Below are 14,359 nucleotides of genomic sequence, written 5' to 3' on the forward strand. Positions count from 1 at the left end.
GATATTATGCAACTATTCCAGTCTCACCTTTCTTCCCTTTTCTCTTTGGTATTTATGTTTGGAACTTAATTATCTCATTTTTCAGGATGCCCCGCCCCCACCCCACATGCACACACTATTTTTCCCTTCAGGACTTCAAGGTACTCAATCCTTCCTACTATCCAATTACTGAAGTCAGTTCTTTTGAAATGTAGAATATTTACCAGATTACATTCAGTTCCGTTTCATTTGGGAAAAAAACCTATATACTTCAGTACTATATTCCAGCCATGAATTCCAGTTCACCTGATTTTAGCAATATTTGATTTGCCACCTTTTACCACAACCTGGAACTCTTTCTGCTAGTTCCCCCTACTCTGAGCAGTAATGTAAAGGAGCTGAGTTCTTTAGTGTCACCCTTCTTAGGCTTGCCTGTTGCATCTCCTGATGTATTTGTGAGCATTCCTTCCTTCTTACTACTTCCTTCCTGCTGTAAGGTTTACTGCCTTTGGCCTAATGCTTTGAGTATGGTTCTGGATATTGGTCTCCCGCCTCCTCCTGATTTAAAGCCTGACTATTTGTGAGATGCTGCCCACTCTGCATATAAAATAGTAGTTTACTATGGGATCCTTGTCTGCTCGTCTTTAATGCATTTCATTCAAATAAAGGCAAAAAAAATGGATTCTTTTTTCATTCTTGCAGATGGTACAGCGACTTGTTTATCTGGATTGACTGAAATGATTTTACACTAATAATCTGGAATTCCACATTAAACACCTAGCTAACTCATATTCAGATTTTACCATAAAAGACACTAATGATACAGCAATTCTCCCATGTCAAAGAATCATGCCAATTATAACAACAAAGTGTTATTTTAAATCAAGAATCTCTTTCTGGGATTTAAATGATTTATAGAACAGAAATTATATATATAAACTATAGCATCAGGGCAAAATGCTCCATTTACATTCTGACATGCACAAATCATGCAGAATATCTCTTGTAAAGTAGAACAGACACAACTTATAAATTATTTTGAATAAAAAGTTGTTTGTTTTATATGAGATTGGAGCCTCACATGTTCAGGACTAAGAAGAATATCCCAATTGAAATTACAATGACTGCCATGAAAACAGCCGTGTAACATCCCCTACAATAAGCAGCAGTTTATCAATAAGCTTCCATGAATTCCATATTATATATTCATATATATAAATTGTCCATCTGTCAAGATACATTGGTCTAATTCTTACTGTGCTAAGCCATGGTTTCTTTAATCAAATGTATTTAATAAATCACAATTATATACTTTTGCATAAGTGAAAATGAAACAAACCACATTATAGCTCAAGTATAAAACATGGTCCTGCCTTCCAATACTGCTTATCTATGTAGTTTGGAAGTTGGATTGGCTTCAGACATCACACTATTGTTTGTTTTGGATTTAACACAGTGTCTTAACCCATCAAGTTGAGGTTTGTAAAGCACTAGATAACCTCTCCCTCTCTCTCTCATCGAATTCTATTTTTGAATTTTCCTATCACACTAAACAATATATTATTTTTAAAGAAAAAACTCAACTGGTGGCATTCATACATGATGCTAAGTGATAACTCAGGACTTCCAAATCACAATGCCAAGCATGCATATCATATTAAGTCAAAAACAAGCAAAACAATCACAGCAATAGCACCAAGTAATAATGTTAAAGGAGTAATACCCAATATATTGCACTGTCTTACTAAGATTTCATTCTACAAAGAAAATTTCTTTCTCACTTACATATTAGTTAATTAGAATATATTTGTATATATATATTCTGTTTGTTTCAGAAAGAACTAACATGCAAATGAATATAAACTGATTCAGGTATATTAAATGAAGTGAAAAATATTTCTTCAAAAACAGCATCACTGCAGAATATAAATTTCATAAATCTCTCACTTTTTCTATCAAACGCTAATTAAAGTTTAATAGAGAAGCTGTGAACATTACTGAATAGCAAGACAAAAACGTGAAAGGCTGTTAAAATATTCAATATATTTTGGAATATAATCTGTATCAACTACATGTGTATCTCTGTCATCATAGAAATCAAGTCCAATTTAAGAGAATTTTGCAATAGAGCTGTGCAGTTTCCTCCAGATGCTGTGCTATCTGGGAAAAATACAACTGTTTTAATGGATTATAGACAGGTGCTATCTGTAGACTCCTGTATACTCCAAAGCACCCTTTCCTTTCATATGCAAAGCACTGTGCACTGTATCACTCTCAAACCTGCAGAATTCCAGATAATCCACTATCTTGTTTCTTGGATCCCAGTGTACAAGTGGTGCTCATTTAATAACCATTTGTTCAGTGATGGTTCAAACCTGCAACAGTGCCAAAAAAAGTGGTAATTGTTTTTGGGTTAGCCCAGCCCAAGTATGACATAGAACAATTCAGCCAAAGTTCAGCTCTTTATTTGCTCACATCAGTAGACAGAATCTTGACAGACTAAACCAATACTACTCTCACCCTAAAGGATATATCCTAGGAGATTCCAGGGAGTGGCTACCCTAACTCTCTTCCTCTGTATCTGATCCAGCTCCAGGCATGATAGAAGACTGTGTTGCCTTTTATCATCCCCTCCTCCTTGGAATGTGCTTCTTTCCTCGGAAACTGCCACTTCACCATAGTCTATCACACCACCACCCCCTTCATAAGCCACCATCCCTTACATCAGATTTCTAATTACAACAGTGTTCCTCAATCACATAATTGTAATTTGCAGCATTCCCTACCAGTTTGTCAATGTTCTCTGCCATCTTTAGCCAAGCAAAGTCAAAGGGGAAGAGAGCAGGGAGTCGGAAAGTGTGATGTGAGGTCATCACTTAATGATCCATGCAGTTCTCACTTAACAACAGTAATCAGGGATTTCCAAGTCTGCAGTTGGAAGTAGTGCAGTCATATAATGTCATACTTTAAGACTACCTTGCTTAGAGATGAAAATTTCAATCCCAATTACCAGCCTTAGGCAAGCACCACCTCTAGTGACTTCTCCAGATGCTAGCCAAGCTTCTCATCCTACCTGATTTTTATTTTTGAGAATTTTTTTCCATTAAAAAAATTAGAAATACCAGTAGATATCCTTCTAACTAAACATATATATAGGTCTGCTGGATCAAGCTAAAGCCCATCTTAGTCTCTCGCTTTGTTTCTTGCAGTGACCAATCCAATGTCACTGGGATACTCACAAGTAGATGAAGACATCAATATTTCACCTGTAATTGGTATATGGAGACATGCTGCCCCAAATCAAGACACTATAATAGATAGTCAAGACCAATAATCCTATTGTATCATAAAGTTATCTAATCCCCCTAATTAGTGATTATCATTACATCTTGTAATGAACTCCACAGATTAATTATGTTCTGTATAACAAAGTGCTTTTTGCATTTATTCTAAATTTTCTTCCATCTTCAGGTGAACCCCTGTCCTAGTGTTTGAAGGGATAGAAAATTTCATCCAACTTTTTTCTCCACAACACATGATTTTATGTACCTCAGTCATATAGCCCCTCAATCACCTATTTTTCCAAGCAAGAATCTCAAATGCCCTTTTCTTATGGAAGAAAAAAGGCTGAGCCCTCTGATTATTTTTACTGCCTTGTTCTGTGTTGTTTCCACATTTTTCAAATGTAGAAACAAGAACTATTTTTGTATTACAAAGATGACATTTTATATCAACCATTTTCCTAATATCTCCTAAAATTAAATTTGCCTTTTTCACAACTGCCACACCCCCCTGTTTACATCTTCACTATCCACTATTCCCCAAGATCTTTTTACTGGTTTGTTAGACAGCTCAAGCCGCATCTGTGTTTGTTTATATCTAATGACCCAATATGCATAATGTTGCATTTATTTAAATTGAACCATATTTGTCTTTTGATCATTCTCCCACCTTAAAAAGATCTTTCTACAACTCCTCATAACCATTTGATTTTTGCAATACTGAGTTTAGTATCATCCATAAACTCAATAAGGTGACAGCTTATATCTAACTCAAAATACCAATCACAATACAATTTCAACTGCATTTTAAAAAATTGAAAGATAGCTATAATCAAAATCTTGTTTGGAAGTATACTTATATTTCCAGGAAAACATGACAACAGTAAACTGATAATTAACTACAGTTACCAGGGTAATCAATGTGTATGATTAGCTACAATGTGCTCTCTGATGAGTCTATTGGCTCACAAAAATGTGGGACCCTTAGTTTTTCCTGATGAAGAATTCTCAGATACTCTAAAGCTGGCAGAATATTTTCTAAAAATACTGCTTCAAAATGAATTCTGGATAGATATGATACAAGCAATAAATGCCACAAAAACCAAACATGGTAGTATATGTACAAGTAAGTAAACATTTTCTGTCAATAATCAGAAAACAATGTCAGTGTATAACTAATTCTTTATTTAATCAAGTGAAAGCAGTAACAGACATCTGACCCTCAGAAATACTGAATTTAAATTGGACAATCAAGGTTCAGATCAAGCAATTACCAGCAGTTAGAGCATATGAAATGAAGCCTATGTTACTAGTATCCCTTAATCATTCACAACCAAGAAAATAATAGGGGGAATCTACCAAGATAAATCAGAAACAGGAGTTCTTTAATGATATTATTTAGAGAACCAGCCCCTGTTCACAGATCATCAGGGTATCTTATTGCCTTATAACAATACTACATTACAAACAGATGAATGTCTCCATCACTTGAAGTACAAGTAGTCTTTGACTTTTTAGCACTTGAATTATCATCTCTAAATAATGGAATTGTAAAGCAAGACATCACATGACTGCATTGCTTAGTAACAGCAATTCTGGCATCAGCATTAACTAAATTCCACCAGCCATCAGCTGAGACCCACTTCAAACCAAGTATTTTGGGGCTGTCTCTCCTAGCCATGAGATTCAATAAGGTATGGGACTGCCTTTTCTTCAATCCCCTCCCCCCATCTATTCCCCCATCTGTGCCCTTTTGACCATCCTGCATCCTGCCTTGTGGTACAGCAAGCAGCCCCAGAGCACATAGCTCTGAGTGCTTGCCACATTGTGGCATAGGGGATTCCTGGCACACTGCTGCTCTGGGGCTGGAAAAAACCTCTAAACTGCAGCACAAAACCCAGTCTCAGTCCAGCCCAGCAGTGTGAAGTAAAGGGGCTTCTTGATACACCACAGCTCTGAGGCTGCAAGAAGCCCCTGAGCTACAACTTAGAATGAAGCCCTTTGCCACATGAAATCCAGTCCCAAGACTGCAGCCAGAGCCAGAGCCATCCCAGCCCAGCCACTCTCTATATCCTGCGCGCCATCTGACCTTCTCCATCTTGTTGCTCTTGCTGATGACTGAGGTGTGCCCAGCCTTTACAAGGCAGATTCTGGCCACATGAGGCTCACTTTCCTCATGAGAAAACACATGCATGACCTGGGGAAGAAAGTGTGTAGCCAGCACCTGCATGGGCAAGGGCTGACATATTTGGTCAGCAGCAGGAGCAACAAGATGGTAAAGTAGAGCTAGGATGGCAGGGGACAAAAAGGCATAAATGGGGGAGATAGGTGGGTGGTCAGGAGTTGAAGCTCCCAACATTTTGATCACAACTGCTACGATGGCCATAACTCTGGGGACTAGATCCTTTGTTTAATGCTACCATACATTAAAATGGTCATTGAATGAATAAACCTAAATCGAGGACTACCTGTATTTGTGATTTATTACTTCTAGTCAGAGAATGAAAAACTGAAGGTTTATTTATAGTTTATTTAATCAACTCAAAATTCTGGATTCACACAATAGAATGAACTACAGACTACTCAGATGGTCACATGGGTTCAAGGAAAAAAATAAATTAAAATATGGGTGATAAGCTATGAAAGTACTTAAGAGGCAGCACTTGCACTTTGATACCAAGATGCATACATTCTTCAGAGGCCCCTGCCCATGCAGTTGGATAATTAAAAAATGATTCCTGGTGCATATGAGCCACTCAATGTAGTTTCACCAATCATATAGTATGATAATGTAATTTGTTTCATTTAAACTTAACAAGAATACATTTTCCAAGTGTGGCTTATTCCATATAATGTGGGTTATCAAGGACCCATTTGCTCTTTGGTTTGCTTAATGATAATGTATTAAATAAACTATAGAAGATTTACAAAACATATGATATAAATAATACTTTAAATACAGCATGCACAATATTTTAAGTCAATTACTACTGTATAACCACAATTATTATTATGGTTATCAGATCTGTGCCTAGAACCATTAGACAAAATTAGAATTTTCAGGATTTTTTTTTGCTGTCTCTATTAGTTCTCTATTAGTTTGCAGTCCAGATCTCACAGCACTAATAATAGCTTAACTTTGTGAACCAGGTTAGAGAAAAGCAACAGATAAAATAGGTTTTTTTCCTGCACAAGACACATATTACATGAAACAAAACCACAAGTGATGCACTATGAAAGTTTATTTAGCGTTATCTGCTATTTTTACTAATATAAATACTGAATACTATTGCATAATTTCATGTTCATTATTTCAATACTTTCCAACAGTCCTAATATGAGTGAAATTAGATACTATAAGATAATACATTTGTTAAAACAAGCACTAAACATCAGATTTTGACCTATTAATAGGATACAACAGCTATGTTTCTTTACTACCAAGGATTCATTCAAAATCCACACAAATAAAGGAGACATATGGCAGACAGAGAAGGGCGGGGGAGAACCTGAGTAAGTGCAAATGTTTCATGAGAGTACAAGAATAAAGAATTTTGCACTTCTCTTTCCTCATCCCCAAGATCCTACTGCTGTTATTTTTCTACTTAGTTTGGAAAAAGCATCAGAAACTAAGAATAGCTTCTTTATTGGATAGTTGAATATATCACAGGGGTGGGCACAATGTGCATTTCTTCAAATGTTGATAAGTAAATATGGCAATAGTGAAAAATACTTTTAAAAATGTAGCACACTCACATCTAGAAAACCACAAACTATGCTCTCAAGGTATATTTGTTCTTTGTGAACTTAACTGTGATTTAATAAATTATCCAATATTCTGGATGTAACACATTTATTAACACATTGAAAATACATGTCAACCTAATTATTGCTCACTAGTTTGTTAGTCAGCCTACAAACAACAGTATTTTGAAAACTGAATTAAATCAGGGTTGTAAACCTAGATTATTCAACAAACTATGGCTTAGTATGATCTATGCACACAGCTATGGGAATAATAATGTACTCTTGCACTGCCAGATTTAAAACTCTATATCTGGCAAGTCGTTTCTTAGATGAAACATTTCTTCTTTTTTCACACATAGCTGAGAATTGTACTTCTGACATAATTTCTGATGTAACTGTCATCTTAATAGAAGAAATACATTTCATTCAGATTTATTATTTTATTTCCCCATTACTTAAATCATGCAATAAATCAAATAAAGTTTCACTGATAGTAAGAATCTCACCTTTAATGTTTATTTCTGCATATCTATCCTCAAGACAATATAATTGCATGTTCATGACAACATTGAACACTAACAAGACAGGCTGAGTTCCTATAGTGCAAGATACTAGTGTGTCCTGCAATGGGACTCAATTATAATTCCGTCAGGAAATTTGCTGAGAAGAATATTTTTTAAAAAATTTCTGACTCCATATTCAGCTTATGGCACCAATCACTAGCCAGATTTCCAGAAAAAAAGCAATATCCAACAGAGATTCATTCCTACTTGTGTATTCTATATCAAAGTAAGTCTGAGGAAGGAAGATTTAAAAAACAGTAGACACAAAATTTCCACTTCCTTTCTTTTGAAAGGAGAATTCAGCAGGCAATGGGGAAAACTTGGGTGTTGGGAGAAACTTGAGTCCTGTTCTGCAGGTTAGAAAAGTGCAGTTCAGTTGGACCTCGTTTCCCTAACAAAGTCGTGGAAGACATGGGGGCGTGTAAATTAAAACCAAGAAAAGGGGAAAATAATGAAAGGACTAAAATATCAAGGAAGAGGTAAGTCTAAACGACACTAGAAAGAAAGGAGGTAGGAAATAGAAGCCTCTCTCGGCCGAGGAAATGTGAAGTAAAGCGAAAATAGAGCCCCCCTCCCCTCCTCATCAGCGCGGGCCTTTTGAGAAGGGATGAAGCCGCTTTCTCCCGCCAGCCTCGACCCTTCCCCAAAAGCGCCCCAGTGAGGCGTCGGGTAGCAAAGGGATAAAGGACAAGTCACTTGCTCGTCAGGGGCGGGGAGGATTTCGCTTTGGCTGCGAGATCCGCTTCTCAGCCGCGCAGGCTCAACTTCTGAGGAAGTTTACCGGGAGCCGCACCACGAGCGAGGGATCCCCGCGGCGGGCGGGAGAGGGGAAAGGGAAAGCGCTCACCCACGCCGTATTTCTCCTCGCGCTTGGTGGGTATCCAACGCGTCATAGCTGAGGGGAGCCCGAGCCCGCCAGCCGTCGGGGAAAGCCGGGGAGGAGAGGCGGGGATTGACGCGGCGGTGCCGGCGACGCTGCTAAGCCGCCATTTTCCAGCCTCGGTCGCGGCCGCCCCGGGACAAGGAGAAGAAGAAAGTTTGCAGGCAACGGAGCGGTCATGTGGTGCAGGCGGAGCCAGGGATTGGGAGGCCCTGCCTGGATAGGAAACCCAGGCGGTCGCTGCGGACGGGAAGGAGGCTCCCTCGGCGGCACCGTCACCGCCGTTAAGCATCCTTCCTCGGGCTGGCGGGGCCCGTTTCCCCTCCTCTTGAAAAGTCGCTTCCCTTCCTGAGAATGACACTTCCCGGTTCTGAAACCGCCCCGCGTTGCTTCACCTTTCCGTGCCTTTAGCCACAAGTAGCCAAGCTATCTTCTTCCAAGGGATTCATCTAAGTAAGGGCAGAGGGTCCCGGGAACCTAGGAAATGGGTTACACGGAAAACGAATCCTGTGGCCAGGAATATAGAGGGTTCAGTTGTTCCCCCAAAACCCTGCATGGAGAGAGTTCAGGTAATGCAAGAGGCTGAGCCAGTAGAAAAAGGGAGTTGCTGGATGTGGTGTTAAGTTTTTTCAGCCAAATATCTCCATGTACTTATTTTTTACAGCCTTAGTCTTAAGCACTACGTTATTGAAACATGTCTCTGGTTTTATGAAAAGAAAAAGCATTTTCTTCATCTGGATTTCTAATAAATACAATTCTATGGCAGACAAAGCAACTAATTTTATTAGCTCTCTTCATTATAGTGCACTCAGTAGGTTCATCCTTTCTAATGCTAAGGATCTTTCACCAACCTCTGCATGATATAGGATGTCCAAATTGGTTTCTTGTGTTAGGTCCTGGTCCTTTTCATTTTGGGTAAGGGAATTTTGACCCGACAGTAATAGTTGCACAGGTAGTTGTTGTCTTACAACCATTTGTTTAGCAAAAGTTACAACAGACTGAAAAAGCTCTCTTACAACCACACCAGTCCTAGCAATTATGACCATTGCAGCATCACCACAGCCACATAATCAAAATTCAGGCACTTGGCAACCAGCATGTATTTACAATGGTTGCCGAGTCTTGAAGTCATGTGATTACTATTCCCAGCTGACTTCTAACAAGCAAGTCAATGGGAGAAGCCAGATTCGCTTAACAACTGAATGATTTGTTTAACAACTGTGGCAAAATGGTTTGGTGTGACTCATTTAACAGCCTTGCTTAGTAATAAAAAGTCTAGTCCCAATAGTGGTCATGTGTCAAGGACTATCTAACTATTTCGGGTATGGAGGTGAGTGGGAAAGATGATATTTTGCAATACTAGAACCACACAGCCTAATGGTAAATGCAGGAGTGAGGGCAGAAAGAGATTTGACAGGAAAGTGTGGAAGGAATTTTGGCAGAAGGCTTGGCATATTTCCAAACTTTTGGTGCAAATTGATTAGGCGTAAATTGCATAACCTTTTTTTGCCTAAAGTGATCCTTGGACAAAAATGGTAAGTTACATAATATCAATTGTTATGTTGTTGTTAGTTGCGAAGTCGCATCCAACCTATCGCAACCCCATGGACAACATTCCTCCAGGCCTTCCTGTCCTCTACCATCCTCTGGAGTCCATTTAAGCTCACGCCTATTGCTTCAGTGACTCCATCCAGCCACCTCATTCTCTGTCGTTCCATTCTTCTTTTGCCTTCAATCTTTCCCAGCATTAGGCTCTTCTCCAGTAAGTCCTTCCTTCTTATTAGGTGGCCAAAGTATTTGAGTTTCATCTTCAGGATCTGGCCTTCTAAAGAGCAGTCATGGTTGATCTCCAAGACTAACCGGTTTGATCGCCTTTCAAAGGGACTCGCAGTAGTCTTCTCCAGCACCATAGTTCAAAGGCCTCAATTATTTGGTGCTTAGCCTTTCTTATGGTCCAACTTTCATCAATTGTCATAAAGGAAGAGAAACCTGTGTTTCACAATAGGACACAAGCTCCATGCTTGTGTCCTATTTTCTAAATCAATTTATAGAAAATAATGCTAATTAATTGAATTACCTTTTCTCACACAACTTGTATCTTCTTAGAACAGTTTGGATTTCTCTTTTCCATTCACTTTTTCTTCTAGGGATAAAAGTTTTTATTTTCAGTTACTGTAAGATTTAAACCTTGCCCAAAATGCATGAATGCCACTCGCACAGGTGTTCTATGGCAACCAGGAAACTTCCAGATGTCTGTGACCAAAATAATGCAAAAGATGAAAAACAATCCTACTTTGAGATTTTAATGAAAAAATACAACCTTTTCCATATTTAAGGAAATCAGCCTTTAGCATAACATGTGAATTTCCTAGATTTATAAAATATGCTAAACCACAAATGTGTTTATGGAAACTTGTTATTATATGTTTTATTATGTTAGGTGCCTGTGTGAAACATTTACTATATAAATCTAGTAAATAAATATAAATTAATGTGTAGTGTTCAAACAATATGCTCAATGTAGTTTTCAATAGAGATGTACAAAATAGAGTTGGGCTGCATCTGGAACACCATGCATCACTTCCTGTTCTGGACAATACATTTACATAAAGACACAATCCATTCTTTGAATTCTTTATTTGGTTCATTTAAGCTAAAGTCAGAATGTTCCTGGGTTGAAATGTTCTTTGTATTTGATTAAAGTTTAATAGAATTGGATTGAGTAAAGCATGGAGATATATTGTACATGAGTGTTCTAGTGCTTGGTTTTGAATGGAGTGGCAGTTTCCCATACATAACTGTGCAATTTTGATCTTCCTGGGTTCACAGCTCCTACTCAAAGAAAGAAAGTTTTTGCTCAGATTCATCGCCAATTTTCCTGGACTAGGAATACCTTCACATGTGTTTCAATCAACTGCCACCACTCCAGTAGTGAAATTTGAACCGGTTTACTACTGGTTCACTGGTTGTGCATATGCGCTGCAGCGCATGCATAGCATGCACCATGCACTAATTAGGAGGTGTGCATGTGGAGGCGTGGGGTAAGTAGGACAGTGGGGGGGTGATCAGCTGTGGCGCTCGATCTTTTTTACTTTTAAAAGCATTTTTTAAAAATGCTTTTAAAAGTTAAAGGCTCTGATGATCGTGCGGCTCAGCTATAATCATCAGAGCCTTTTTTTAACCTTTTCAAAGCATTTCTTTACAACCTATTTGGCCAAATAGGTTTAAAAAATGCTTTTAAAAGTAAAAAAAAAAGCTCTGGGGATCGTGTGGCTCAGCTGTGATCGTCAGAGCCTTTTTTTTTTTTTACTTTTAAAAGCAGTTTTCAAAAGAAGTGGCAAGCAGGCAACCGGGTGATTGGGTGGACATGGGCAGGGGGACAGGGATGTTTGCTACTGGTTCTTGATGTCACTGCCATTAATGAAATGTCACATCAGGCCCCACACCATGGCCCTCCATGCTAGCACCATTCGATAAAGCCCCATTTGTGCCACTTCTCTATGTTCCATAAAATCTTTCGGAACACACTTTCCTTTTTCTTCAGATGCTGACAGTTGCACCCAGCCTGTGTGAGGCAGCTGCTGGCTGTGCCAAGCCTTCTTACCAAGGACATTTTGAGCCAATCTCCAAGCTGGCATCTCATTCTTGCAATCCGTTGAAAGCGTCATTTTCCCAAACCCCAAATAGAGATCTGGGGATGCTGTCAGCTGGCTGAGATTGCTCAAGAGACTACTCTCCAGACCCTGTGCTGTTGCCACCAACAAGTGCTGTTGCCCAGGATGGCTAACAGGACATAAATTGGGAGGGATAGTTAGGTGCAGAGAGTTGCAGAGTCCCTGCAGTCATAAATACAAGTGGCTGCCAAGTACCAGACCATATAACTTCAGGCACAGGTTGCACGTCCATTGTTTCAGCACCATTGTAATTTCAAAGATTCACTGAATTAATTGTCATAAATCAAGGACTACCTGTATTTCATCTCCCCCCTTATGTTTATAGTTATACTTTATTTTTTGTATTACACCTGTTTTTAATTTGTATACTACCCAGAGTCAGTGTAGAACTGTGGGGCGTTATAAACCTAAATTTTAAATAAATAATGCTGAACTTAATTATAGTTTAGATATTCAGTCAGGAGCACTACAATTTCCTTTTTCGCAATAAAATTGTTAAGAAATGACAGTAGTCCCTAAGTTTCTTAAATAAATTTAAAGTGTATATTTCACTAATTTATAATGAGATATTGTCATTAATATCATTGTTGGGTTATTGTTTTATCACAATTTTCCAATAGCTTCAGCTTTTCTTTTCTTTTTTTGCTGTGACTGGTAGCTAACCTTCAGAATCTGAAATCTAGAATCTGCAACTTAATAATGGGGGAGAAGCACAATAAATACATAAAGTTTATATTCTCTTTAAGAGGAGGAACAGACGAATGAAAATTCCACATTTCAGTCATTTTCTAAAGGCCACTCACGCACACACACACACTTCAACATTTTGATTTGGTAAGTTTCCCTGGTGTTTTGGAATGAAGTTAATTGCAGAATCAAATCACTTACAGGAGCTGTAAAATATATGATGATGAACTTGTTTCAGTTCTTCCTACAACTATTGGAGAAGAAGCATGAAAAAATTAAAAAGCAGTAATCTGGTGAATTATGTAAAATAATATTTTATGTTTTTAACATAAAACTTTTTAACTTTAAATGTTTATGGGCCACCTAACTCACAAAAAACTGAACCCTGCGTTATGATTGTCAGTTATTAATAAAACATGAATAACAGCAAATTCAAAAAGAAAAATGAAAATACAATAGTAAGATTAAAGTACTGAATTTAATACAAATATTAAAATTAATAATCAGATTAACAGAGTTTTCAATAAAATATTTAGGAGACAATCCATTGAGGATAAATACATATTTTAAGAGTATTTTTTACCTAGTGTTATCTCTATAATGAGTTTCACAGGCATGGAGTTATTGTCAGCCTCAGAACAACCACCTAATTATTCTCAGGAAGGAATATTTAAGTAGAGCTTTGGCAACCTCAAAGCATGATCAGATTGGCTGAACAAAAGTAAAAATTCAATCAGATTAACTAGTTAATATTTAAAGTTTTCAATCTTAAAACTAAGGCTTAATTTAATTTCAATTAAACTTAAAAACACACTGGCAAAAATGACTATGGAGATTCTCCATCATTCAGGTCATGATTGTTCCAAAGGTGCTTTTCCAAAGAACAACTGGACTTTCTTACAAGAGAAAGTCTTTTGAAAAAGTATCTTGGGACACACTGGCAAGAAGAACAGGTTGCATAGTATTGGATTCACTCCCTTGATTTCTTACACCTACTAAGAGTTGGACAGACAGATTCTTATTTAGCTGAAGATAGTAAAGTAGCCTCCCAGAGAACTAATCAAGTCTGGCCACCTCCTATATATGGATTGCTAGATAAAGATTAACCTTGTGAGAAAACCACCAAATTTAATTTTTACTATTTGAATTTGTTTCTGTTAATATTAGACTAAAATCTGTTTTGAAACATGAGTTGTCATAACAAATAGGAAACATAGCCTTAATATGTTCAGCGTAGAACTAATATGGACTATAATAATGTGATTAATGTACATGCAGTCTTTCTATTAAATTGTTTATGTCATCTACTGTGCATCACTGAACTGCCAGTAAAATAACAATATAACAGATAGCCACTCTTTATAAATTAACATATGTTTGTTTCAGTTCAAAAAAATCAATGAGATATATTGAATTAATTATTTTTGCACTAGGGAAATGTTTATCAATCATCAACTACTATAGTTCAGTGATTTCAGTCCTATAAACGCAGTAAGGAATAGCAAAGTATTTATTTAGAAAATTTATTCGCCGCCCATCTCGTATCCA

The 14,359-nt window shown here is 37.7% G+C and overlaps 2 protein-coding genes across 5 annotated transcripts in view; one reads left to right on the forward strand and one right to left on the reverse strand.

Annotated features, from left to right (window-relative positions):
• The window catches only part of DOCK1 (dedicator of cytokinesis 1), a 513,270-nt gene extending 504,512 nt beyond the window's left edge, over positions 1-8,758 (reverse strand). Inside the window, exons 1-2 of one of the 4 annotated variants that reach the window (XM_058189022.1) lie at positions 8,418-8,755; positions 2,260-2,354 (exon numbers count right to left, since the gene is read on the reverse strand). Coding sequence is in view for 3 of the 4 variants with exons in the window: in XM_058189019.1 (XP_058045002.1) it covers positions 8,418-8,742 (325 nt within the window). In the remaining variant the exon portion in view is untranslated. Of the gene's footprint in view, positions 1-2,259; positions 2,355-8,417 lie in introns of all 4 variants that reach the window. The other 3 variants (XM_058189019.1, XM_058189020.1, XM_058189021.1) reach the window with 3 other exon arrangements.
• C6H10orf90 (chromosome 6 C10orf90 homolog) overlaps positions 7,911-14,359 on the forward strand; it is a 301,626-nt gene continuing 295,177 nt past the window's right edge. The window contains exon 1 of the mRNA XM_058189026.1: positions 7,911-8,049. The gene's annotated coding sequence lies outside the window, so the exon portion shown is untranslated. The remainder of the gene's footprint in view (positions 8,050-14,359) is intronic.

The sequence above is a fragment of the Ahaetulla prasina genome, chromosome 6, assembly GCF_028640845.1.
Source record: "Ahaetulla prasina isolate Xishuangbanna chromosome 6, ASM2864084v1, whole genome shotgun sequence".
Classification (NCBI taxonomy): domain Eukaryota; kingdom Metazoa; phylum Chordata; class Lepidosauria; order Squamata; family Colubridae; genus Ahaetulla; species Ahaetulla prasina.